The sequence below is a fragment of the Hyalella azteca genome, unplaced genomic scaffold, assembly GCF_000764305.2.
Source record: "Hyalella azteca isolate HAZT.00-mixed unplaced genomic scaffold, Hazt_2.0.2 contig8696, whole genome shotgun sequence".
NCBI classification, from domain to species: Eukaryota; Metazoa; Arthropoda; class Malacostraca; order Amphipoda; family Hyalellidae; genus Hyalella; species Hyalella azteca.
In genome coordinates, this window is record NW_025938782.1 from 168,659 (window position 1) to 194,572 (window position 25,914).

The following is a 25,914-nucleotide window of genomic DNA, read 5'->3' on the forward strand; positions in this document are numbered from 1 at the left end:
ACTTGAACTGCTACATAGAGGGACTCGCATGAGTGTTTGCTTGCCTCTTAGAAGCTGTAAGTGTGGATAGATATCGATACTGTACATTTTCCTATTTAATCAATGCGGATATAATCATGGGTACTTGATATCGGTGGACAATGAGGGATAGTTTGTGTGCAAGGATATCCCCAATGCCATTCCTCGAAACTAATGTCACGTTTCAAATGATATCGTGCATGACTTATAAGTATTTTTATTTATACTTATTAATATTAGTACATGACTTTTAACTATAAATTTAACATTATAATATGTTTCCGTCCATCTGAGATCCTGAAAATAATCATCACCTAAATATTGAAATAATTTTTGGGCCTATTCAAATAAACAGAAAAGTTTTCAATGTTGGTAACCTGAATTGTAAATATGTACGATTTGTCTGACCAAGATGACTTTGAAAGAGACTCGTTTATATTTCTCCTTAACAGCCTTCAAATAGCTACTTTTAACGGATGTTTTGGGAATCTTTCATTGCTATTTCAGCTAATGTCCAAATTCAATAAAACACACACATTAAGTTATTCTACTTTGACTGCTTAATTAGTTAACATGCTAATCTCATTTACTCTCACCTGTTCTGAACAAAAAAATGCTAATTCGTTAATTTAATCCTTCTCGAGTACAAGATGCTACCTCCCTTCATCTTCGTTTCATCTCAAGATAATCATAGCTACTGCCGCTCGTTCTCCAAGAGCAAGCAGCTCAATCTGCTCGCACACTGAAGGGGTATACGTACTAAATTTCCATAGGTTTCCCGACAATGGCTTCACAACTGTTTGGAAGAGACTATTGTGCCCAGCTCAGCATTGATTGCAATCGATCACCGGGCTGTCAGGCGCAGCTGCCTGAAGCCTCCATGACTTCTGCTCAAAACAAAGAAAAAAACCGCCGGCCGTTCGCTCAGCAAAACCAGCCTTCAAATACATGGAGTTTGCAAAGATAATGTTACGTCGGGTCCAATAAGCATTGATGTTTGGGAGGTATATATCATGTGTCATGAAATTATCAATCATTGCCATTTTCCTGTACGATGAATATATTTTTTGTTTGGTCGCTAGAAGCGAAAATATTATACAATAGGAACGTAGCCTACAGAAATAATTATGAATTAATGGAGACACAAAGAGTAAAAATTTACCATACAAGAGTTCGTGAGAAAAAACAATGTTCCTGATAGGCAACGTAAATAATATAAAAGTCTACGGCAATGAAAACGTGTCTTTCAATTTCCCTCTGTATAAATTCGCGAGTTCAGTATAACCTGCACCATTATTTGCCACAGTTATGTTCCCGAGGTTTAATATCCACAAGCGTTACCCCGCAGCATGGCTACTGATGCCATTAATAACCGTCATTCTTTCTGTAAGTATACAAACTCACAAGCTTTCCTTCTCCCTACCAAATTGTGAACACCTCTCGGCTGGCTGAACGCCTTCAATCGGTCGTGGTTTTTGTCAAGAAGAGCAGATATTTATTGATGGGGAGTCGTGTACTGTCGATGCTGGCCTCAGAGAGAGCTGATGGATGGGCAAAAATGAGCTGCCCCCGTCCACGCCGACTTTCCTTCTCCCCTTTCTTCTGGATCAAGTAAAGTTTTTCTAATCTAACTATGACGAAATTACAAGTGACATTGTCGTTATCTTTGTGTTTGTGAGATATTGCTGGAAGTTTGAACGGATTTCATTTTTTTAGGGGCTTTGAAGCAAGAGTCTCAGTTTCAACATCATGGAAATTTGACGTATTTTCATCCTGTGGTACGATTACCTGTATTCTCTTGCACTATCATAAACTAACTTGGATAACCAGCATGTGAAAAATTACGTCTCGTTATTTAGCTGAGTTATTATTGTTAAATATTGACTGGATGTAAATAGATTAAAATACCAGTATTTTTATAAAAAGTTTTTTAAGCTTGTCAGAAAATTAAATTATTACTTGTAATGCTATTTGAACATTGCTGGATACATTTTATACTTACTTTGAGCATCAAACCAACTTGACCACTTTCTAGGGAAACAATCCAAGGAAATAACTTTTTCAAAATTGGACAATTGCAGAAAGCATTGAGTTAAGATATGTCCAGGACGGCAAGCTTGACCAAGCTCTCGGTGTCCAATACACGTGGAAGCAACTGTCAAATTGACCATAAAATTTTAAGATGAAAAATTAGGGCATTTTATTGGGGCTTTTTTATTCATGAATATGCATTTTTTTACAATGTTTAACCGTTTAACTGGCCCCCATTTTTGACATCTATCTAAATGAAAAACAATTACCGAGAAAAAATTAACTGAGACTTGCTTCAGGATTTCTATTAGGGTTTCTATAGCTGCCAATTCGGGATACAATAACAGTAAAGCTGCTGATGTGACTGCCGCCGTAAACGCTGCTGTTTGCCTACGCTCTTTATGCGCCGCTTGTGCGCATATAAATTGCAATTTGGCTTCAAGAACTGAGCCTAGATGTTGCCTAAATACTATTTTTAACACAAAAATAAAATATTTTGCTGATAGACCTGAGTAAATATTATTGTGAAATTTTTGTTTCCATCTGAAAACTAAGTTTAAATTAACTCATTATGCCCTTTTCAATTTATTTAAACGATTACATTTGTTTTAATTATTTTGAAAATGAGTCACAGCTCATGCACAATTCAACTCAAGCCAGCAGGTATCAAAGTGAGATAACTGGATATAATTTTTGTTATTTCCTCAAGATTCCTTAAGAGTCATGAGCTTCGTACGGCTCCTCTAAGAGCTTCAGAATAAATAAGAGCAACAGGAATTATGGCAGCGTCTCCGGTCTCCGTTATAGAGTCTGATTTACATAAGAGCTGATTTGGGTCGGCCGACTGGCAGATATTTGTCGAAATCAGGACAACTTATCGCGCCATTTGCTTCCCTTGACTTGAGCGCAAAAATGACGGCAAAACCTCAAGAAAATTTCATACTAAACTTTTTGTCTAAACTTTTTTTCCTGTTCTGCAGTCATTGGAAAGCTTGAATGTAATTCATTTATTACATTTATTTAATGTAATGACTATGACGTCTGAAACTCAGCAATTTGCGTCGATTGTCAATCCAATAAGTTCAATCTGCTACTATTTGATTTAATAATCCACTCGTTCGCCAAATTGTACATTCTAGACCATTTGTGCTGCTTTTAAATGGCTGCGTTATTTTCGCCTGCGTTAACTCAATGCCGGTGATGTCCTCGACATGGATAACCCCTGAATTACAAGCCTTGTTTAAAAATTGATCATGTTGGGCTAAATGGTAATGAAATGTATTAATAAAGGAAAATTAATTTATTATCATTGTATAAATATCAGCAATGAAACTAATCTGAACGCTCGCCGTGCGCAGGCAGTGAAGTGTTCAGCTCGACTCTTGTAAGTGATCACAGATCAGGGGATGTCAATGCTTACTGACTGATCACTCAGAGGGCGAGGAAGGCTCAGTGTTCTGTCTTTTTCTGTACGAATTCTACCGGACAAAAGAGTTTTTTTTACTTTTTGCATCGAATGAGGAAAGAAGAACTGCTGGGTGTTGGTGTCCGTTGCCGTATGAGTGATTCTTTATATTACAACATGTTTTCAAGAAATACTAGTAAGCAGTTTACTATACAAGAAATACTATTTAATCCACTGCTGGTCAATCATATCCTATGCCCTAACAATGGTTGTTTTTAATATTATACATCGTTTTGAAAAATCACGCATTTTTTAAATTATATTTCTTGTGGATAGATAAGCATTCAATTCGAACATTATTACATAAATTGAAAATTTTGTGATTAATTGTCATACTTTTCATCTACATCATACACAAAACTCACTGCTGTATAAGTATAAGAAATAGACAGATATCGATTTTTCATACAGAATCTGTGTCCAGTGGTGGGGAGTAAATATATAAAACTTTGTAATTCTGGTATTTTTAAAGTTGATAAAATCTACGGCAACTCATTTATGTTCACGAGTTCGATCAACTATATTAAATTGAGAGTAGAAAATGGAATTAAGTTTTGGTTTAGAGGGAAAAATTCGCAATGCATTAATAAATAAATTGGTTTCTTTAAATAGATAACGTTTGCCCTAAGCGCGAATAAATTTTTGAGTTGCCTATGACGGAAGGATACTGAAAATAGTTTATCGTTAATTGAGATATATTATTACACACGCTTAAACACGTTAACATATTGGTTTTCTACAACGGAATTTATGAAAAAATATACATGAAATGTTGACATGCTGTGCCGCTAAATACATTAATTATCAAATACAATCTCGTACATGTAACAAAAATAATAGAATTTCGTTAAGTTGAACGAGAATTCAGCATGATGAATAGTGTTTTTGTTTTTGTTCAGAAATAATGGTAATGTTGTAGATATATCAACTCCAAATTTATTATTTTAATCATCAATTATTTTATTTATAATGCTTTTTTCACATAATATAAATGCTTTTTCTGCACATTATTTCTGTTGTGTGACAAACTTCGAATTTTTCGAGAAGTACTAGGATCATGCCATTTCATTTTATGCATGTTGCACAATGGTGTTGCTCTGCTGCTAAGGATTTACTTTTAATTATTTTTCACGCGGTGATTTTTACTTCATGTGCAAAAGCTGTATATATTAAAATTAGGCTTGTAGTTTATAAGTCAATACTGAATAGAATTCAAGCTTGAATTGCTTACTACTTATACACAACCTTTACACCCTTATATGCAAATGTCTGCTTAATGTTATTATTACAGCTATAATAATATTACCCTGTTTCTTTTGAGATATTATATAATTTTAACCTGCATAAGGGCTGATTAACCTCATATATTTACAATCATTAATCTGTAACTGAAGCTGAATGTGCTATTCTTATGTTAATTGTCGTGCAGTTGAAATAACGGGGTGTTTTCCATCAATGGCGGAATTATTGAAAGCAGTAATATTGCACATCACTCATCTAATTGGGTCGCAATTTATTAGCAAAATATCTTTAATATTTATCAATATTTTAGTAGCTAACAAAATTCCAACCAATAAATTGTCGAAACTTCTTGATAAAATGAATCGTAATTATGATATTATGATAATAATGAGATGTTTTACTCGGTAAAGAAATATTTTTTAAGTTCATTCCATATTTTTCGGAACGGTCATTTATATTCTGAATTTCCTTCTTCTATAGAGTATGATTATTGTTTTGAAATATATGTCAAAATGATATTCTAGAAGTTGCGCAAATTTTTGAATATCATTAATAATAGACTTATTGAGCATGGTTTCGTTCGGTCGCTACCGATAGACACTTGAAATTGGTACACGGGAAAAAATATTTGCTGGAAATGAGGTATCTTAGATAGAATGACTGCTCTCCGCGTTCACCGGAGAAGGGGAGTGTGAAGCAGATTTTGAGTTGGTTTTAATAGTCGCTTGGTGTTGAGGGAGATCTTGCGCCCATTGAACCGATGTCGTAGGATTTGAAATATAGTTCGGCCCGTCTTGAGATGAGGCCATGCAACTTGGTAGCGTCAATGAGCAATTGTTAGACACAAATCCAAAAGGACCGCCGTAGGAAAAAGCCTCTCCGACAGCATCATTCTTTGAATATTGATATCGAGAATACGAATCAAAAGTGGTGTGTCTTATTTCCGTCGATTTTTCTTGTGAATCCGGACCGGCAAGGCCGTAAGAGTTTCGAGCGTCGGCACACGGTCTCATATGAGTAGGGTTAAAATGCAGTTCTTCGTCAGGGCAATTCCCGTAACGCATATTTGACTTATGAGTAAATTTTTCGTAATGAGATCCGTGACTGTGGTAAGACTGCTGTGAAAAACCCAGGTATCCATTGCCTCCACGTTGTTGGTCGAAATGATAAAATGGTTGCGGAGGCTGCAGGGATAGAGAGCTTGCATGCATGTTTTGTTGAGCATGATTCGTCTGTGCGTGATTATGATCTGGAATCAAACTGCTATCCGAATTCTTCTCCTTCTTCAAAAATTGTACGGATTCCGGGCCACAGTGAGCCATGCAGTCTCTATGCTCAACTTTTCGCTCACCTTCTACTTCGTTTGATTTTTTTAAACTCACGGCGGGGGAATTTTTCTGTGTCGTTTTTGTCTTCTTTTCCTTCATCCTTCTATTTTGAAACCAAATTTTGACTTGTCTATCACTCAGGTTGAGAGTCTTGGCCAATTCGGCCCTCCGAGGCCGGCATAAGTAAGAATTGTAGTGAAATTCCTTTTCCAGTTCAATTAACTGGAAGGTGCTGTATTGAGTTCGCTGGCGCTTTGTTGTTGTCGAGCCAACTGCTTGGGTCGATGGATCTTTTCGCTTTTGATTCTTTAGCTTAGGATTTTTTGTGATTTGCGTTGAATCCACTGCGATTGTTGAATTAACAGCTGAAGTATTGGATGGAGTTGAAGTCAAAGGAATATCTGCGGAGTAACGGCACGCAGATAACTCACTGGGCAGTGAAGGAGATTGAGAGTTGTTAGAAATTACACACGAAACGACATTAGAAGTTAACGAGATCTCTCTTTCATACGAAGATTCTCTCGCTGGGAAATACGACTCGTTCGGTGTTGTGTGCGACCAAAGTGAGTTGGTAACTTGCAGTGGTTGTTCAGGGCAGCTCTTGTAATGGTAGCTTGATGGCTCTGGATGGGGAGAATAAGGATTCATGTGATGGTGAGGGAAGTGACCAGATTGCATCATTCTAGGTACGCTGACGCCCTGGTCACCATACACCGTGAATGGTGACGTGGTGCTTGATGGGATCTGTTCAGGATATCGGGGATCTGCGTAGGGCCAGTTGTGAGGCGGGTAATGGCTGCTGGTACCTGCACATGTATTTAATACTAAAATATGAATAAAGATTTTCTTTTGTTTTTTAAAACGGTAAAATATTTTATTGAATAGCATGTCTCAATATAATAATATGCGTTTAAAAATTGCTTTTTAAAGACAACACTTCTGAACAATCCAGTATCTTGGATGTTACACATGTACAATGAATTTCTAATTTCATTGTCAAATATTGAATAAAAAATTATTCTTCAAATTTTCTTAAGATATCAAAATTTTGTAAATTCCAAAAATTATTTATTCTGTTAATTGATTTATGCGTTGTCTCTGACTTTATGCAATTATGCAAAATTTCAGATCAATTGGACAGGTCAAATTGTGTCATATGGATTATAAGATTGGTAGGAGACGAAATTATTTTTTTGATTTTTTTTAATATTGAATTTTTTTATTTATAAAATTATTTATTCTGTCAATTGATTCATGCATTGTCTTCAATTTTACGCAAGTGTGCCCAATTTCAAATCGATTGGACAGGTAGAAGTGTGTTAAATATCGATTATAAGATTTGTAGCAGACAGACAGATAGACAAACAAGAAGTGAAGTTAAAGAGAAGTGTTGTAAAAATGAATAAAATCAAAGTGAGTTCACTGCATTTCAGATACCAGCTCAATCATCAGATGAGAAACTTAAAGATTACATGTATATTAAATGAAGATATGAAATTTTAACCTCTATATGGCATTTTCTTTGCCTCCACGGTTATTGGCAATTTAAAATTGAAGTATGCTGATGATACAAGAAATAAATAATAGTATTAAAATCTGATGTTCGCTTTAATCGCAAAAAAACGTAACCAGAAATTTAAAATCAATTTTTGTGCTATTGTATTTGCTTTTAAGTTCCTAAATGAGTTAAAGCATCGTATCACAACAATCTGGTCAAAGAATCAAACTATCACTCAAGTTTAATGTTAGTGATCCTACTTCATAAGAATTTAAAGAGTTTAAATTGCTCACAAGTCGAGATTTATTATAAATTGTTGGGTCCCATGTTTTCAGCTTCAAGGATATCAATTATCAGTTGATTTATTATTTCCAGCAGATAATAATTTCACAAATATAAACTTGCACAACACCTGAAATCGTATTCTAAAACATCAACTGCACGTTCAACAGGTTTGCTCCTAACAGGTGCGCCTTTAAATTGAATTTAAATGGTTTTCGTGGTCTTTGAATAGCACCGGTGATAAGTAACACATATCAAATTAATCTAAATATTAGTACGAGTAAATATATTAGAAATTATCCGTTTATTGATGTTGATTGTTTACGACTAGCATGTGAACGCTTCCATCATATCGAAGTCACAGTATTAATTATTGAAATTCATTCTCTGATTCCATAATAATTATTAGTTAGCCGTGAAACACTCACCGTATGGAGTGGAAATCGCTGCCAGCTTGCCGTCAATTTCATTGGGATATTCGGGATGGGGATTATAATGCTGCTCCGTTCTTGGATCGACGTTCTGCATCGAGGATGACATGGGTGCAGTAATTCCGTCAGTCGGCAATAATTTTCAACCAGCCCGGGTTTATAGAGATCCAAACAACTGGGTCACACAGAAATTCAACCGTTCAAATTTTGTGGTACAATTTAATCAGCGCGGGCTAGCAGTATTTTAATCAGCAGAGATTCACTGAAGTTTAAAAAGCCTGGAGTTGACGTCGCGTCAACCAGCCGAGGTTTACATCAATTAAACCAGCCAGGGTGTACAGCATTTAAACTAGCCGGGGTTCACAGCAATTCAAACAGCAGGTGTTCAGGACAAATAAAACAGTCGGGGTTTGCAGCAAATATATGCCGGTGTCACGTGAATGAATTCGTATTCGTCTTTTCGGCTCGCATTCAGCACTTCACTTCAATTTCAGGCCGTGTAAACTCAATTGACTGCTTGAGTACAGGCACTATCCTCCCGATGATGGACTGGAATCTGGAAAATAATAAAACGTCATGTGAGTGCAAACAATACCTATGACAGGATATTTTTTACTTATATTGAACCTGAGTCTCTTTATAAAAAAGTTTACATTTCCCTTCCAGTAAGTAATAGAGTTTAAAAAATATCAGTTGTAACTTTTGTAGTGCAGGAAATACACAAAGTGAAACACACTTAAAGCTTCAAACATTCACGGAAAAGTTAAATGAAGTTAAATGAATACATTTGACCTCTTTGGAACATTTTTTCAAAAAGCCTAAAGAGCGTTAGCGGGCGAATTGCACGAATAGTTTGAATTCAGACTAACAAATACCAGAACATAGATAGATAGTATTTTGCAGTTTGTCTGGATGTGAAGAAAATAACATTTTTGAAAAATTTGTTGATTTTATTACAAATCTCTTTTCCGTCAGAGGTTTAGTGTTAGGTATGTTTATTTCTTGATTTAGATTTATCGAACCATTTGAGTTTAGTTTGGTTTAGTTTCATCACAATGCCTATACATGAACACATTTGTTGTTTTTTTTTGTCTACCATTGACAAAACTTCAAAAATTTCTAGCGTCGACGAAAAAATATTGTATATGTTGGCTGAATGTTCACTTCTTTCAAATCGTGGCTTTGTTATGAATTAAACTTACATTCGGTTAATCAACAAAAAGTTACAACTTGTCAATCTTGTCACAGAATGAAGACACTTGTGAGTCTAACGACCTTCACCAAACGAACCCCTAACGCGACTGCACTCACACAAAATCAACGATTCGAGTCCTTGTAGTTAGGACGACCTTTCAAGCTCAGGGCATATGCCACGGATGTCAGGTCCAACCTTCTACCCAACTTGAAATAATGGCCCGTGAATCGGCGACACAGCCGAAGAAATGTTCACCCACGCATCTACAACCCCATACACTTCCTCGATTCAATTCCAAACGAATCTGAATTAGGTTTAAGTAAATTAATAATAAATTTTAATTTAGATTAAATTGCATTTTCGTTATTTATTTTTTTTTATTGTATGCGTTACAATTTAATTACTTGCCATTTCTAGTTCAGTGATTGTAAAACGATGCTCTTCAAATCAATCATGGTACTCGTAAATTTGTGTACAAAGCTCTTTAATAAGGCCAAAAACAGATGATAGAATTGAAGCAAACTCGAGGAAGAAACATTCATGGTCTCCAGCCAAGTTGTCGAATAACTTGTACACCGCTAAAAACAGCGTCTTGTTTTTGAGGGTCAATTTTTGGTTTAGAGACAAACGGGGATCGTTAGTCACTCGAGGCGCTGGACTGTAGTGTCAGGGTGGCACCTTTTGTCCAAGTTGTCCCAACAAGTACCTGCCAGGGCGGATTTCCTGATTGATCAGTCAGTACTGAAATATTTCTTCACCCTCTGCCTTACTGGTGTAAACCTAACACTTCTCACTGTTTAGGATTGTTATGACTGCAACGGATTGTTATGACTGCAACGGATTGTTATGACTTCTTTTTGTTAGGATTCTTATGACTGCAACGGATTGTTATGACTTTTTTCGTTAGGATTCTTATGACTGAATCGGGTTTTATTCCCTTTGAGAAGAAAACAGCAATAAAATTGCAATCTATTGTGTTAAAACCATACTCATTACGATTCTAAGGCATTTAAAAAATCATTTATTTGCCTTATTTTGTGTTGCTGGCGTTTGCTTCAGAATCCCTGATTAAGTTTCAGTGAAATTTTTAAGAAGATCTATTGCTTCAAATGAAATAATAACGTATAATTTGTATAAAACAATAATATAAATTTCTGAAAGATTGATATTCATCTGAATTTCGGATTCACTGACCCAAATTTTGTTTAGATTTGCAACCGCTGCTCCTCCCAATAATATGGATCTATCCATACTATTCTTATAGTGTCATTTATACCCTACTTGACTTTTCATATTTTGCTGGTGATGATAAATTTCGGAAAATTGAATTCATGCTTGAATATATTATGAAAAATAGTTCATCGTTTGGGTCTTTGCTGACAAATGGCTATCGTCGGAACATGAGCAATGATGCCCTCAGGAACGATTTGGGTCGCTACTCTCCGTCATGCAGCGGTTTTTTCAGCTATATTTTTGGCCGACAAACTCACTTTGTCGAGATACACGGCATATATATGTATACAAATCAAATTCCTTGTAACTGAATGCCTATTTCATTATCAAGCCAACATACGAACATATTAAGAAGCTGCCAAATTTTATTTAGTGTGACATTTTGGGGAGATTCAATTCTGCCAAAATTTTCGTTTAGTTTCATTCAGTAACGAGGTGACTTGATGAACTGACACTTATTAGTGATTTGGGTGAATTTCTTTCAATTTATTGGTAGACAAGGATTCAGAACATTGAAAAAAGCGTTTAATGGTTACTGAGAACAAATGAAGTATTTCTGTACGCGCCTTGTGCATCCGAAAGAAAATCTTTTAAGCGTTGTTTGCAAATTTTTTTTATATCATCCGTTACGATCACTTGGTGTCAGCATGCAAGTACTCGAATGACTAATTCGGTCTTAAGCAAATAGCATGAAATACGACTGTAAGACAAAACTGTAAGATCTATCTTATTTTTGAAATATTAAAAATTTAAATAAAAATTTAAAACACAGTTCGCGTTGTTATCAGTAACTCTGCACATTTAATAATCTAACAAACCTAATCAAAGTTTAGGGAAGAATAATCAATTAATTTTTGCATTTAATGAAGGCAATTATTTGACATATGATTGTATTGTTTTTCGAGCTCTCCAATTCTCATTTGTTAATTTTTAACTAACGAGATTCTTTGACTGAATTCGTTGAATTTTTCTTCAAGATATAAGTGGGCCAGAATATTTTATCGCAGCCTGTAGGCCTGAAGGTGCAATATGTCAGCCTTCGCGGCTGAGAAAAAACTCAAGCACCTGCAAGTTGAGATAAATTATCTAGGCAGGTTTTATTGTCTACAAATCACAGTAATGATCTTAGTGGTAAACCAACGTCCCATGGGATATTTGCCTCTTGAAATACGAGGAGTAAAGCGTTATTATGTGCAATAAATTAACTGTTGTCTTAGATCTTCTGGTGTGAACATATAGATTATCTGGAGATGGTCGCCTTCAATGAAATTAGATATAAATAATTTCCACTGATAAAATTAAATAAAGGATGGAAAGAAAATTTGAGATCATTTATAAATATATTGTACCCTGCATTTTCATTTATTTACTTTGATATGGCGATATTATATATATGGCGATATATATGAAAATATTATAAACACATATTTGAAATAATTTCAAATATTGTTGCACAAGAAAAAAAGAAACCTATTACCATCTCCTTTTAAATACTGTGTACACTCATAAAAATGAGAGAAACTCTATCCAAAAGGCGATACACTTTTTACATTTGTTTGAGATTTTCAGTGCAACTTCGACATCCCATTCGACGACAAGGACGCCCGTGCTTGTGCTGTGGTAATTAAATTTGGACAATATGCGCCCATATATTTCTGGGTGTACAAAGTGGCCTCTAAAACAAACAGTGAAGAGACCCCAACCCCAAACTGTTGGGGACAGTTTGTACGTTCAACTCAATTTCAATTTGATATTGAAAATTTTTGGACATTTTGAAAAAAATTTTGGCAGTTTTTTTGTGTGACAATGAAAAATTTATTCATTGCACGAGCGAACTACCTCAGCTTGGGACAATTTTAACATGAGTATTGACCATCAACATCCCGAATTTTCTATTTTGGTTGTAAAAATAGCTTCAGAAAAAATTCGTAAGCACATGCTGAAATTTACAGGCATTACGACCACTGCAAATTTCGGACAAACATCTAAAACATCATTCTTCAATTTTGAATTTCAAATTTCGATTTCGATTCTTCAAATTTGAATCCCTTTTTCTCAGTTATCAGGAAAAAAATTCAAGAAATCCGCACTCACTCGCTCAAGTTCACTGCAGCGGTCAGGGCAGGGGAAGTGTTCAAGACGAGGGCCGAAGTACTAATGGGTAGAGGGTAATCTTGCGACGATCTTTATGCAGAATAAGTCGCATGAATTCATTTAAGCTTTGATATAGCACATGTTTGCTTCGAGGTTTTTCTCACGATAATTTGCAGGTCACATACGTACCGTGCTCCGTGATCGACGTGTCACGCCAACGCTAACACGCAGGTCACCTTGGTCTCGATGGGTGATCGTTTTGAGATGTGGTTTCTAGGTTTTGAATCTAGATGAACGAATAAGAATTAATTGACAGGCTTTCTAAAAATTTTCATTAAAATAAAAAATGATTGACAGGATTTCTAAAAATTTTCGTTGAACGAAAACAAAATTATTGACAGGATTTCTAAAATATCCCAGAAACTTGCACGATACGATGAAACTAATTTTGAGCGATTGATTAAAGTAGGTTTTTGTTGAAAATGCTGCGCGAATACAAATATTCAACTTGCGATGCCATAAGAAATAATCATAACAAACAATATTATTTTATTTTAAAGGCAGCATTAATGTGTCCTGGTCATGAACACAGCAATCAAAATTGATCTGTTGGATAAAAAAACGCTTTAGTCTTACCTCGAAGGATATGGAAAAAGCTTCAGTGCTTCGCTCTAACGGGGTTTTTATGCACATTAAAATAACCCATGTAAATTGTACAGTCGACAAGCTTGAATCTTTTTGACTTCACGCTCTATCATACGTTTTTTTTCGCTAGTTTCACATACTAATTTAGCCTAAATTATAGCACTGGTCTGCACAAACGAATGCTGTACAGTTGTTATGCGTTCCAGGTTAAACACGAAATTAGCTGTTTTTGTTTAGTCAATATACATGTCACTTTTTCTATACAGTGTCAATATGATTATTCCAAGAGGCGAGCTTGCGGTACATAAACGAAAACGTGGGCCACAGTTTAATTTTTTCCAATAATAAAACAACACATTCTTTGAGTTTCTAAATATTCAACATTACGCAAGTGTGATAAAAAATATTTATCTTTAAATTGCATTTATGGCTTCAATTTCAGACTCAATGCCTGGATGTTTCAACAATAATTTTATATTGAACAGTTAGAAATAACAACCAATTTGTCTTCAATAATTCATTTTTCTTTCAATACTAACTATGCCTAAATTCAATGTTCCGGAGAATTAGACCGAGCCTTCCCTTAGAGTTAAAATAACATTCCTACAACACACTGTTTCATTTACGCTTCATTTTACCAGCTGACTTCATTTTAACTCCGTACGTTTGAAAGCAAATAAAATAATAATTTCACTAAAATATTATTACTTCAAAACCGACTTTTGCAGGGATCAGCATATCGTGCAAGTCGTTTATTTCCCACTATTTATATATAATTTTCTTTAGTGACACGCTCCCTGTGAATAAATTATTTGCAGACTGCAAATTACAGTCGTGCAGATGCACCGATAATTTCCTTGTTCCGAGCCTCACGGTCCGAGAATCTGTGCAAAATATTCTTCAGCTCGATCTATTTTACATATAAATCTTCGTCCGTTGCGGTACATAAATGCAGGTTCCGAATAGACATAAAATCATTGTGTCGAAGCGTCAAGTTGGGCTGGTCGATACTGCGAAACTCGTGTCGTCTCATACAGGTTCTTATTTGGTAGCTTCCTAATGGTACTCTAATGAAAGACTACAAAGCGTGATTTGCTCTTTTACAATTTAATATACACGAAAATTTACGGGAGTATCAAAATGCGAGACTTAAATTTTAAATCTTCTTATTTTATTTATATATTTAAACATTAAAAATTTAAAAATTCCAATTATTTCATGAGTAGAACTCAATATATCGAAGACCCAGGGCATATTAAGTTTAATATTATGTTTTAAAATTAATTTAAATATCCAATAGCCCAATCAATATTACCTGGGCTCTGAAATCTATTATAATACTTTCTTCACTTAGAATAGTTATGAAAATTAATTACTACAAAAATAGGACTTGTAATGATACGGTTAAACGAATTAGGTAGTTTGATGTTCAGAGTTGAATCTATAAATAGAGAAAATTCCAGTTCAATTCTTATTTACAGAAGTACAGAAAAAACGTGTTAACTTTAAATGCTAAAACGTGTTCCAAAAATAATCTTAGATGAATTAATTTTTTCATAAAACAGAGTTAGATTTGAAATGTATGTGATTATGCTTGAAATTTCGAAAAACTCCAACAGAACGAATATCTAAACGAACGAACAGTGCAGGCTTACAATTGTGTAGGTTTCCGTACTTACGAGATAGTGCTCAATACTGAGATAGCCATCACATATTGTATGATTTTTGCGAGTTACAAATAGGACAGAGATTCTGAATTGCCTATGGTTATCTATGGTCTGAAGTTATTTAGCAACATAATGTGACTTATATCAGTTTTTGTTGAAAATTAATTTAATTAAAGAAATTTTTTCTTATGCCAAATGTACGATCAAGTTTTTCAGATAAGTCTACGCATTTATATTGTAAGATTTGAGTTACTCAGCAGAAAATTTTAATTTGCGTCATAGATTACTTATTTTANGAGTTACTCAGCAGAAAATTTTAATTTACGTCATAGATTGCTTATTTTAAAACGTTGCCATTATAGCTGATTCCAGTTCATCGCAGCTTAGTAAAATGAAATAAAAATTTAGATAGAGAACTTTATGAACTTATTACATATACAGGTTGATTTCTTTTATAGGTAGGAATGCGGCCTCGGCCCTCATTAAATTTAATTGAATGAAAAAATGATTAAATTGAAAATAAATATATGACACAGTTTTGCCATGGATTAAAGTGCAGGTGTAAGTTGGTAGAAGCTGCAAATGGGTTAAAATGAAATAATATCAAGTCATTTACAGTGTTCATTCCTTCACATAGTCAATCACATGACAGAACGTTCCTGTTCATCAAGACAATGTAGCCCTGATGAATCAGTATTAATGTATGTAATCAGTATGTATCAGTATCAGTAATGTAATCAGTATTATTAAAGCCCTGATTATCAGTATTAATGGAAATGGACGCATTCTTATATTTCGCTATGAAGCGGCATTGAGACTGGCGATAATCTTGCCACAGATCTGGCGATCTCCTCCATTAGTATGAAGCAAGCATGAGAGAAGGCGTAGGTATTTCCGCTATATTGGATTCCGTAGTAACTAAGTTCCAAGGAGATCCCCGCTAGGAACATTTCGCCACGAAGATATTGTAAAGAGGAAATATAAAGAAAATTGAGGAAAACATGGTATTATTTTCTTGGAGAAGTGCAAAATTAAATAATTATATTTGAACTGCAAATGGTGATGCTCTAATGAGTTAAGCAACTTCTATGTAGAAAAAGTCGTACATATGAATTGTGGGCTTGAACATATTATCATTGCCTCAAATAGCCTTCAAGGTTTACGACTGGGTAATAAAAGTTTTTTCTTACTTATATCTGAATTTAAATTCCATGTTCATCAGTCTGCATTCAAGGAAAGCGAGGGTTAAAATTTGTATTGTGCAGTGGGCGAAGCTTCAAATTATCAATTACGCTTATATGCATGTATATATAAGCTGAAATAAACTAAAAAAACATTGAAGAGGAAATGAAGTAACTCTTAATCAACATGATGGTCTGCTTCAGCTGTTAAGCGAAAGCGTCTGATTGAATCGAAAGTGATTAAATAACCCAGCCGACCTGAGTCTCAGAGCTCATTAATTCGAAAGAAGAAATCGCAATTTCTAGGCTGATGTGAGAAAATTTCAACGAGGAAGCAATGATCAATTTATTTTTAATGGTTTTGAAAGGTCGAAGAAGAAGTTTGAACACATTGCAACAGTCATTAGTTAAATAATTCTGGGATGTTAAGATTTATTATTGACTGAACATTTGAATATTTTTAATGCAATAGGAATAAAATAATTAATTTTCAATGATAATGAAAATATTCTTTAAAATGTGTGGAGATCAATTTTAACAAAAAATTCTATCAAATTGGAATAAAATCAAAGTTTCTCTCTGCTTCGATATGCAGATAGTTTTGTTACAAAATCGAGATATATTTTTTTCGATCATCAGATTCTCATGATTATATCCCAACATGTAATTTTTGCAATAAACTCCACGGAATATTTTTAAAAATCAAATATAAGTATATGAGAGTTAGATTAAAATTATAAAACAATTTACACAATGATCACATCTAGGCAAATGTTATTAGTTTATTTTAAGTAATATTACCCGGAAAATTTTCAACCGCTCATTAACGAGTTTTTCTTTCTCCAATCATTACTAACTGAATCAGCCAAAGTTGGTTTTTAATTAATCGAAGTCAAGATATGCGGGACAGTTTAGAGTTGGGATGGAGGAATACCGAGGAGTTTTTTCCCAAGGGTTTGCTCATTCCGCCTTGGCAGCACCTGCTCTATGGCAGGAATATCGATGTATTTCCCTGGAGTGTTAGAGCGCCTACCGAGCTTGCCATGAAGCACTGCCGGCTTGGCTGATGACACTCTAGTGGCAGACAAATATAGTCTTCGGCAACTTCTCCCCTAAACTGACGACGATATTTCATTCCAGCAATTTGATTACGAAAAAAATAATAATAAATTAAAAATATGTAACAATCTAAAAAATAAGAAATATGGAAAATAATTTGTTTCTGTTCTGAGTGTTGTGCTTGTTTTCTGAATTTGAAAATAAAATGGTGTATTCGAACTCATTGAGTCAAATATAACAGAGGAATGATTGATTTGAAATGAATTTGAATGTTTTTGAACGATGGCATGATTTGACTCCATGCAATGAAACGCTCTGAAATGGTTCTGAAGCACGGAAAATTTTTTCATGTGGATCATCATATATCCTTCATATATATTTTGCTTTAATTAATATCCGCTATTAATCTAATTATAATTACCTAAAAATAATTTTGGGAAATGATTAAGTAATATTTTAAATATTTCGTTCATGTGACAAAATTAACTAATAACAACAATAGGTGATAAAAGGTGATATAAGATGACACTGATAATATTGATATCTGGAAATCTGTGTCATGACATGTCAATGAAATTTAAATTTGTATTAAATGATTATGGATATTCTTGCAAATACTGTGATATCATTTAAGAATATCTTTTGTGGAGGAAAAATAGAAGTAAAAGCTTATTTCGAATAGCCATGTTTGAATATTTTAATACGCACTAACTTATTTTTTTTCTAATACTGACTGGTGCAAATCTAAAATGCGCTTAGGACATGCATTTTAGAAGAAGATATACTCTTAACTTGAAATTTTGAAAAATATGATTAAGAAAGCCGTTCGGCCGAGAGAGCCGTTGTGTTGAATACAGAAAGGGCGATAAGAAGAGGATGACAGATAAAAGGAAAGGGTGAAGCTTCGGCGCGCAGTTCTGACGTTCGCAAAGTTCCCCTGAAAATCAATGAAAGGAGAGGGAGGAAAGCGACTCTCAGGAAGAGTTGAAGGATTAGAAGCGAGCGGGTAACTGAGACCCATTATAGACGGCATTCAGCGGTCTCTGTGATGTCGGGTTGAGAAAACCGTGCATAACAAATATATTCGTGATTGTGATATTATAGGCAATTTGATTTTTTTCTTACTATATGAATTTACTGTAATAATCCCTTTAAAAGCAGAAAACACGTTTTTTCGTGATGAGGTATTTCAGACGTCGAACTAATAGCAGGATTATGTGCAGTTTTAGTTATTATTTAGTAAATGTAAAGAATAGGATATTTATTAATATGTAATAATATTTTTAATATTTAGGGTACCACAGACATACTTTATCCAAATCCAACTGAAATTGTTCCATTTTATTTTTATCATTCATTCGGTGCCTGTAAAATTCTTAGATGCATTCGCTCATGTATACTAAATAAGTAATGGTTTTTAGAACATTATGTTCATGTGACTAAATTTAATGAAGAGTTCTACGCATTTCCTTTAGATAATTTAAACTATTCTGCATTGGACATAGCTTGAAAATTATGCTGGGAAAACAGTGCAAGTCTTACTAAAATTAGTTCTGCACTGCAACAAAAGAAAACAAAGTCCTACACTAAACAATAATTGAATCCGCTATTTAAAACTATACTAAAATTAAATAAGGATTATTATTGCTATATGTAATTACAAAATCTGGGAACATAATTAGCAGGAAATAAAATATTATCCGAATGTGTCCCCGAATTTGCTATGTTTGCGATGGACGTGGCGGTTTTATGAAGATTACTACGCGGTGCCTGGGTAACAAGCAAGGACATGGGACAGCTTTGTTTCGAGGAGTCGCCGCGTCACGGCTTAGCGCCACCAGACGTCACCGCCGCGGCGACGAAGATTGATGAGACTCGGCGCTGCGAGTGACGACCGAACGCCGCCGCCTCGGCGCAGGTCGCCGCCGGGATGGGGTGGGTGTCGGGGGCTGGGCAAAGTGGAGGACTGAATTTAGAAGTGGTGGGTGGGATAGTGGCGGGGAAGTGGTGAAGGTGAGGCTTAGGAAATTTGGTGGGTGTGATGGTGGAGGGGAAGTGGTGAAGGTGAGGCTTAGGAAATTTGGTGGGTGTGATGGTGGTGGTGAAGTGGTGGAGATGAGGCTTGGAATAATTTGGTGGTGAGTTTGTGGCGGTTGTGAAGGTGACGGTGAATTGATGGACGTTAGTCATGACAGTTAGAGTAACTAGAAATGAGGTGAGTTTGTGGTCCACTATGGATGCGTAGTTTTGTAGAGCAATGGAAAGTGTTTATGTCCAGAAATTTAAGGGGATATGGATTGCTAAGAAGAATCAAGTAGTGTTGGTGGGGTTGAGGTAGATGTTTTGGAGACGAAAGGCCCGGTAGTGTTGAGGGTGAACACTGAAAGATGTGGTGGAGTTGGAATAAAGTGAAGTAGCATTGGCGGGTGGAGTACTTCATGTCGGAGGAAGTTGCGCAGGCAAAAGTGTTATTGCTAAAAGGGTTATTGTTGGGCTTACGCTAGCTGGCAAGTTCCGCAAGTAATTTGGGCTGGGGTGTGGAAGGATGAATGAGATTGGGGGTATTGAAAGTAAAATTAGGAAGTTTGGTGGAAACATTGAATTTGAGTATTTGTATTGGGAGAGTTCCGGTCGAGCTTCTTTGATGGTAGCATGGTGAGGGTTACACAAAAATTACAAAATTGCTGCCATGCAAATGGAAGTCAAAATGGAAATTGCTGGTAATAGTTCCTAGGACTGAAAGGTAAATGGTGAAAAAACAGAAAGGACTAAGTTTCGCTCAATGGAAATGATTTTATGAATTACGATTCTATAAATGAAAGTCCGAGTTGCATGAGCAAAAAAATGTGAATCAATATATTTGAGCACACTTTATCGTGTGTATTTTTATTGCCTACTTTATTTATAATGGGTTTATTTTTTTGTGTATATTGTTTAAGTGTATTTTTTTAAAGTCAAATTTTAAAGTAAAAATTTTTGACTTTAATAAATAAAGTCAAAAATAAAATAAAGTCAAAATAAAGTCATAATAAAGTCAAATAAAGTGAAATTTTAAAGTCAAAGTATTTTTTTTTAAATCAAAATTAAATTTCTATCTTGTTTACCATAATCAGATACGATTTTTTCTTTAAATACAATTTTTTGTAATTCTGTTTATATTTACTTATAGGGTTTGTATTTATTTATCCAGAAATTAGGATAGAAGCTCTATAGTTCCGTGCTCAAAGTCAATGGAATAGCAAGAGCTGTAATTTAGGAGGTGCGACGTTGCCTGTGATTTCACTAAACGACCGAGCAAGCGGAGATGAATGATCCTTGCGTGTCTCTTAGTCCGTATTATCTGAGGCAATGAATATTGATTTGCTTCGTCGGTAAAACTTTGTTTTTGTCGGCAGCATTACTGCAGTGCAATACAAATAATTCTTCTACATTATTAGCTCATTAAACCAAGTCTTCATTTGCAGAAAAGCAAAAAAAAAAAAAAATTAAATCACGATCATTTTTTACATCGTTTCAGTGCTTTGGTGCTTCTAGTTGTTAGCTGCCTGCCTCGATAACGATCGAAAAAGATCATTTCCGTTGAACAAACATAGATATAATCATTGAATGTTAATTAAAGGCCAAAGGAGTTTCGTAAGTAATTTCGAATGTTGCGAATACTGCACACAATTATTTATGCTATAATTGTATCAAACTACAGATAATTATTTATTCAAATATGCAATTAGTATCGTAGAGCACAGTTTGAATTAACGCTGAAAATTATTTATTATTTTTTGTATTAGTACTACTTTTCCGTTCCTTTATAGGCATATCGAAATGATTATAAGATTGAATATTAACAATGAGCAACACTGCGATGAACAATTCAAAATATGACATTTATTTGGCATAATTTTTAAAATATTTTAATTTTCCTTATGAATATTTCCATTGCCATTGAAAAATTGATTGTTTTAATCAGACCTAATTAGAGAAGGCGTGTGAAACATGAGATTTCTTTGAAATTGGTTTTTGATCAAATTATGCTAATGTTATTTTATCAAATAATATTATTTTATCAAATTGATATTTTTATTATTATTACTATTATTGATATTATTTACACAATATCCAATTTACCCTAAAAAATTCGCATGATTCCAGTGCCTTTGAAAGTTTTAAATTTCGAAGTTCAATCGAAGTTTGAGCCACGATTTTAGCGAGAGTTTGAAATTCTTTGAATATTGAAAGGAAATCCAGGTGTTAACTAGTAATTGCCTAATGAATTATTCATAACTTTAATCCAGCATTTGTACTGCTTGCGTTCCCACTTTTTCCTGCATTTTGTACAATGAAGAGTTTATATCAGAATCTTTTAATCTAAAATGGGATTCAATAATCTTTGTCAAGAATTTAATTTCAGAAAACAAACAAATTTAAAACGTTTTATTTATATCTATTTGGTATTAGATCATTCTGACGTGATCAGATCTTACTTCGTAGTTTTTAAAACAGTACCCGTCGGCCCTGCAGTGTTCGGCTAGTCAATTTCAACATTTTCTACACTACCTTCACCCTAAAGCAAGGTTGACTCAAGCAGACCGGACATAGAAACATCTTTATGTTAGCTTCAAAATAAAGCATAGCCTTCAAATACCAAACCTGCTAGCAAAATTTCAGTACACTATCTTCAAAAAATTTAAATCAACATAACTCAACATTTTTTCAAATGAATAGTTGATATAATCAATTAAAAGTTCACAAAAGGTTATTGTAATAGGTTGGACGATGTGAGCCCTGCCTCCGGTGAGTCCAAAGCTTCAGTTTGGTTTGGTGTCGTACCGCCTCCTCATGGCAGATCCCTCCTCTCCTTACACAAGACAGGAATCTCTCCGCACTTCGTCCTTGACATTAGCTATTGCTTTTGCTTTTATTTGTTCAATAGCATTGATGAATACTGAACAAGATGAACTCTTTGAAATTAAAACAATTCGTTTTAAGAACAGTAAAAGCAAGTTCTTCAGGCATGTATGTTTTATGCACTTCAGTGATATATAAATGGAATCTGCGGCACACGTGCTACATGTATTAGTAGTAAAGCTTGAATTAAGTTAGAATGAAAATAAATTTTAACAGATGATGCTGAAGATACAAAAACATTAGAGAAAGTCTACCGCCTGGGTTGTTTTTATTAGACGAAACTTGTGGGCATAAAAATCTTATTTAGCTTCGAACGATTATATTCAGTTAATTATGGCTGAATTGTATGAATTATATTGTCGACAAGTTGCCTCTGGCTGTTAAATTATATATATTAAATCGCTAAAAATCACATTTCTCGTGCTATGCAGTTAAAGAACTCAAGCAATGAGCAATGATTTTCTCTAAAAAAAGGATCTCATATGCATAGCAAGCATTCTGAAAGTTGTAGGTGATTTCCAGTTTGGACCTATTAGTGAGGGTGACAGAAATATTTGGCATTCGGACAGATAGTTTCATGTAGAGGGGTTTCCTTGTACAACGTTTGCTGCATGAGGCGCCCAAAACGACAGATGAACGTTTGCATTGACAACGGTCAACGGGAAACGTTAGCTGCTTTGGACGCGTAAAACGACAGTTGAACGTTTGCGTTAAATACGGGAAACATTTGACGCGCAAAACGACTAATGGACGTTTGCATTGATGACGGAAACGTTTGCTGCATGAGTCACGCATGCGCGTCACAGACAACCCTACGTGTCAGGGTTCCCACCCAAATCCTGTGCAGGCGGCAGCTGCAAACTCGCTCAGCAGCCGACACTACAGCAACTCCTCAGTCTCCTCCTCGCTGCAAGGCTAATCACAGTCATTTTGCTCCTCCCTCGCAGGCCAGACCTCGATATCACACTTCACTCAGCGCCAGCCCGCTGAATTCCAAAGATCTCAATCGAGAGCTGGAGTTTGCCCGCGAAGGTGGTCTCAGCATAGCATTTTCTGCAGATGTTACTTGCTAAGATGGGTATATGTTTTGTCGATTACAATTATTTGCCATGCTGTTGGCTTGTTATTGTTTGAAATCATCCTAGCTCTGCGCTGACATGAAGATTTTATTGTCATTGTTTAGATGTGATAGCCAAAATATGTAGTCTGAATATGATTAATATTTATTTTCGGTACATTTTGTGTCACTTTGCTTCATGTTATCTTAGTTCATCGAATTACACTCCCCAGGACTTACTCATTGTAATATGTTTTTTACAAAATTTTATTTTACTCTATAAATATTATATATCAATGTAAAATTAAATTTTCAGTATTTTTGCCTGCAACAACTACATCTAATGGAATAACGATATTGAGGAAATGAAAAATAACAGAAAGTTTGTTAAAATTAATAATTTTTTTTTCGTTCAGGAATAAATTGATGAAAAAATTAACGATAATATCTAAAAGAAAAAGGGTCTTTATAACACCTCCTGACCAACTCTGTGTCATTCCACCCCCTTAAAAAAATAAATTATATAATGGAATAGGGAGAGGAGCCACGATATAAAAAACTACAAGCCACGATATAAAAAAAAACACATTATATTTTTCAGTAAATCCTGGGACCAATGAATAGTCATTGGGTAAACGCATTTGTACATTTTAAACGTCTTATAATACAATTTACATAATTATACACAAGAATAAAAATCCTTAACATTTCTTAATCAGATCACCAAATTCAAATTCTACCCGAAATCCCATAATTTTCAATTCCAAAATAAATCACGAATGATATTATTTTTTTATTTGTTTACGTAATATTCTCTGTTTCATATAGTAAAATCAAATTTATTTTCTGACAATACTTATATTATATTATTATGTTATAATGTAGATTTTATAAATAAATAGTATCCATTAAATATGTATTATTTTATTAATATGTTCCTAGATAACAGTCCACGGGGCGCCGGCCATTTTAGCGGCAGACGCGAGCGGCGACCGGGAGCGGCAGCGGCGCCAGCGAGCGGCGCTAGGCAGCGCTGAGTCGCGTCGACGTCAACAGACCTCCGACGTATTTCTTTGTGCACCAAATAATTCATATGAGGTGTTAAATCAAACTTCTTTGGAATTTACTTTTCATTTTTGAAAAAAATATGCTGGGGTTTTGGGTATTTATGTTATGTAAGTGGTAATTTGTACAGTTAGTGCAAAAAGGAGGTTTCTATTACATACGTCAAAAAATTATGCACGTTATGTGCACTTTTGTATCGAATTTATTTTCCCTTTCGTATATGTAACAGAAACTACAGAATTTCTGTTAGACACGTTTTCATTTTAAGTACATATAGAAATTGATTTCTATTAAATTGACAAGCGCAAATTATCACTTGAAACATTAGACCTTGATAGACCTAAAAACGTCGTTGTTGTCATTGTTTACATATTTTTATTTTAAGCGGTAATTTCTTACTATTCAAATATTTTATATCCTGGCTCTTCATTTCGAATGAATTTTCGTATTCATCATACACAAATTATTCCAGAATGTATTCATTCCGCACTGAATATCGTATAGAAATGAATCTCACGCTCATACGACGTTCTATTTGTGCAACTACTTTGTAGGATGTAGAATGAATATCATAAAAAATGATTTCGTCTACTCGTTTCCTCATATTTTTTTTCTGGGCCAGAGTTTGCGGTCAACCACGGAATGCCACCGCAGCCTGACCGCAGCCAGCGCTGTCCCGGAGCAAGAGGTTCCTAGCCGCTGATAAACGCTCACTCAGTAGAATAAATGAGTCAAGTTGTCCAAATTGTGACTCACTCTCGCACCTGGCACTAGTACGACCTTTTGCCGGGCCACGCTGACTCAGGATGATCAACACAAGAAAACAAATTGCATTACCATTTGCGCTCATTTCTATCAGTGTTCATTGTTTATGATAACAGAAGATACGAACTAAAGAATTTGAATTAATATTATATAGTAAATCAAAACATCAATAGAATTTGCTAATTGAGTATGAATGCCTGTTGAATTCCACTATTAATGCGCATTGACTTTTTGTCAAACAGAAGCAAAAACAGAAGTAGTAAGTACAAACGAAACGTAACCTGTTGCACATTTGAATTCAAAAAGTGGAACGAGATAATTTAATATGTTATATCTGAATTTGTGACACCTAGAAGAAATAGGATTCAAATGTCCCAGTATGTTCCGGGACTCAGTATATAGACAGTATTTGTCTAAAAACGTCCCAGATTTATTTACTGAAACATTCCTGCGTGAACTTCACGTCTTCATGACACGTAATTCGCCGTTTGAATTTTAATTCAAACGAATACACTCAAAACTTTTCAAGATGAAATGTTTTGAATAATCTTCTGTTCAATTGTAACACACAAAATTTGTATATTTTGCATTTTATTCATTGTAGAATAACGTTAGCGGTTAATAAAACTATTAAAAAATTTGCCCTTGATCCTGCACTCTTGTGATCGTTATTCCATCATGACAGAAAATGGGAAATGCCCCCCTACTTGCAGAGACCATTTTCTTCCGAATAATAAACGGTTCAGAATCACTAAA

General features: G+C 34.8%; 1 protein-coding gene and 1 long non-coding RNA gene across 2 annotated transcripts; one reads left to right on the forward strand and one right to left on the reverse strand.

The window, feature by feature from the left end:
- Positions 1-5,221: 5,221 nt before the first annotated feature.
- On the reverse strand, positions 5,222-8,467 carry LOC108671903 (homeobox protein Hox-B1). The gene is made up of 2 exons (XM_018159499.2): positions 8,293-8,467; positions 5,222-6,890 (listed from the first exon to the last, which is right to left on the reverse strand). Exons 1-2 carry the CDS (start codon positions 8,402-8,404, stop codon positions 5,404-5,406), a joined length of 1,599 nt encoding a protein of 532 aa, XP_018014988.2. The 5' UTR covers positions 8,405-8,467; the 3' UTR covers positions 5,222-5,403.
- A 15,777-nt stretch (positions 8,468-24,244) lies between these two features.
- On the forward strand, positions 24,245-25,133 carry LOC125178294. Its single transcript, XR_007156849.1, has 2 exons — positions 24,245-24,426; positions 25,016-25,133. It is a non-coding gene; the product is annotated as an uncharacterized LOC125178294 (long non-coding RNA).
- The last annotated feature ends 781 nt before the right edge of the window (positions 25,134-25,914 follow it).

Coding starts and splice junctions, on each gene's coding strand:
- LOC108671903 (XM_018159499.2), bottom strand. CDS start 8,404: ATGTCATCCTCGATGCAGAACGTCGATCCAAGAACGGAGCAGCATTAT. Junction 6,891..8,292: donor AGCGATTTCCACTCCATACG/GTGAGTGTTTCA, acceptor ATACATGTGCAG/GTACCAGCAGCCATTACCCG.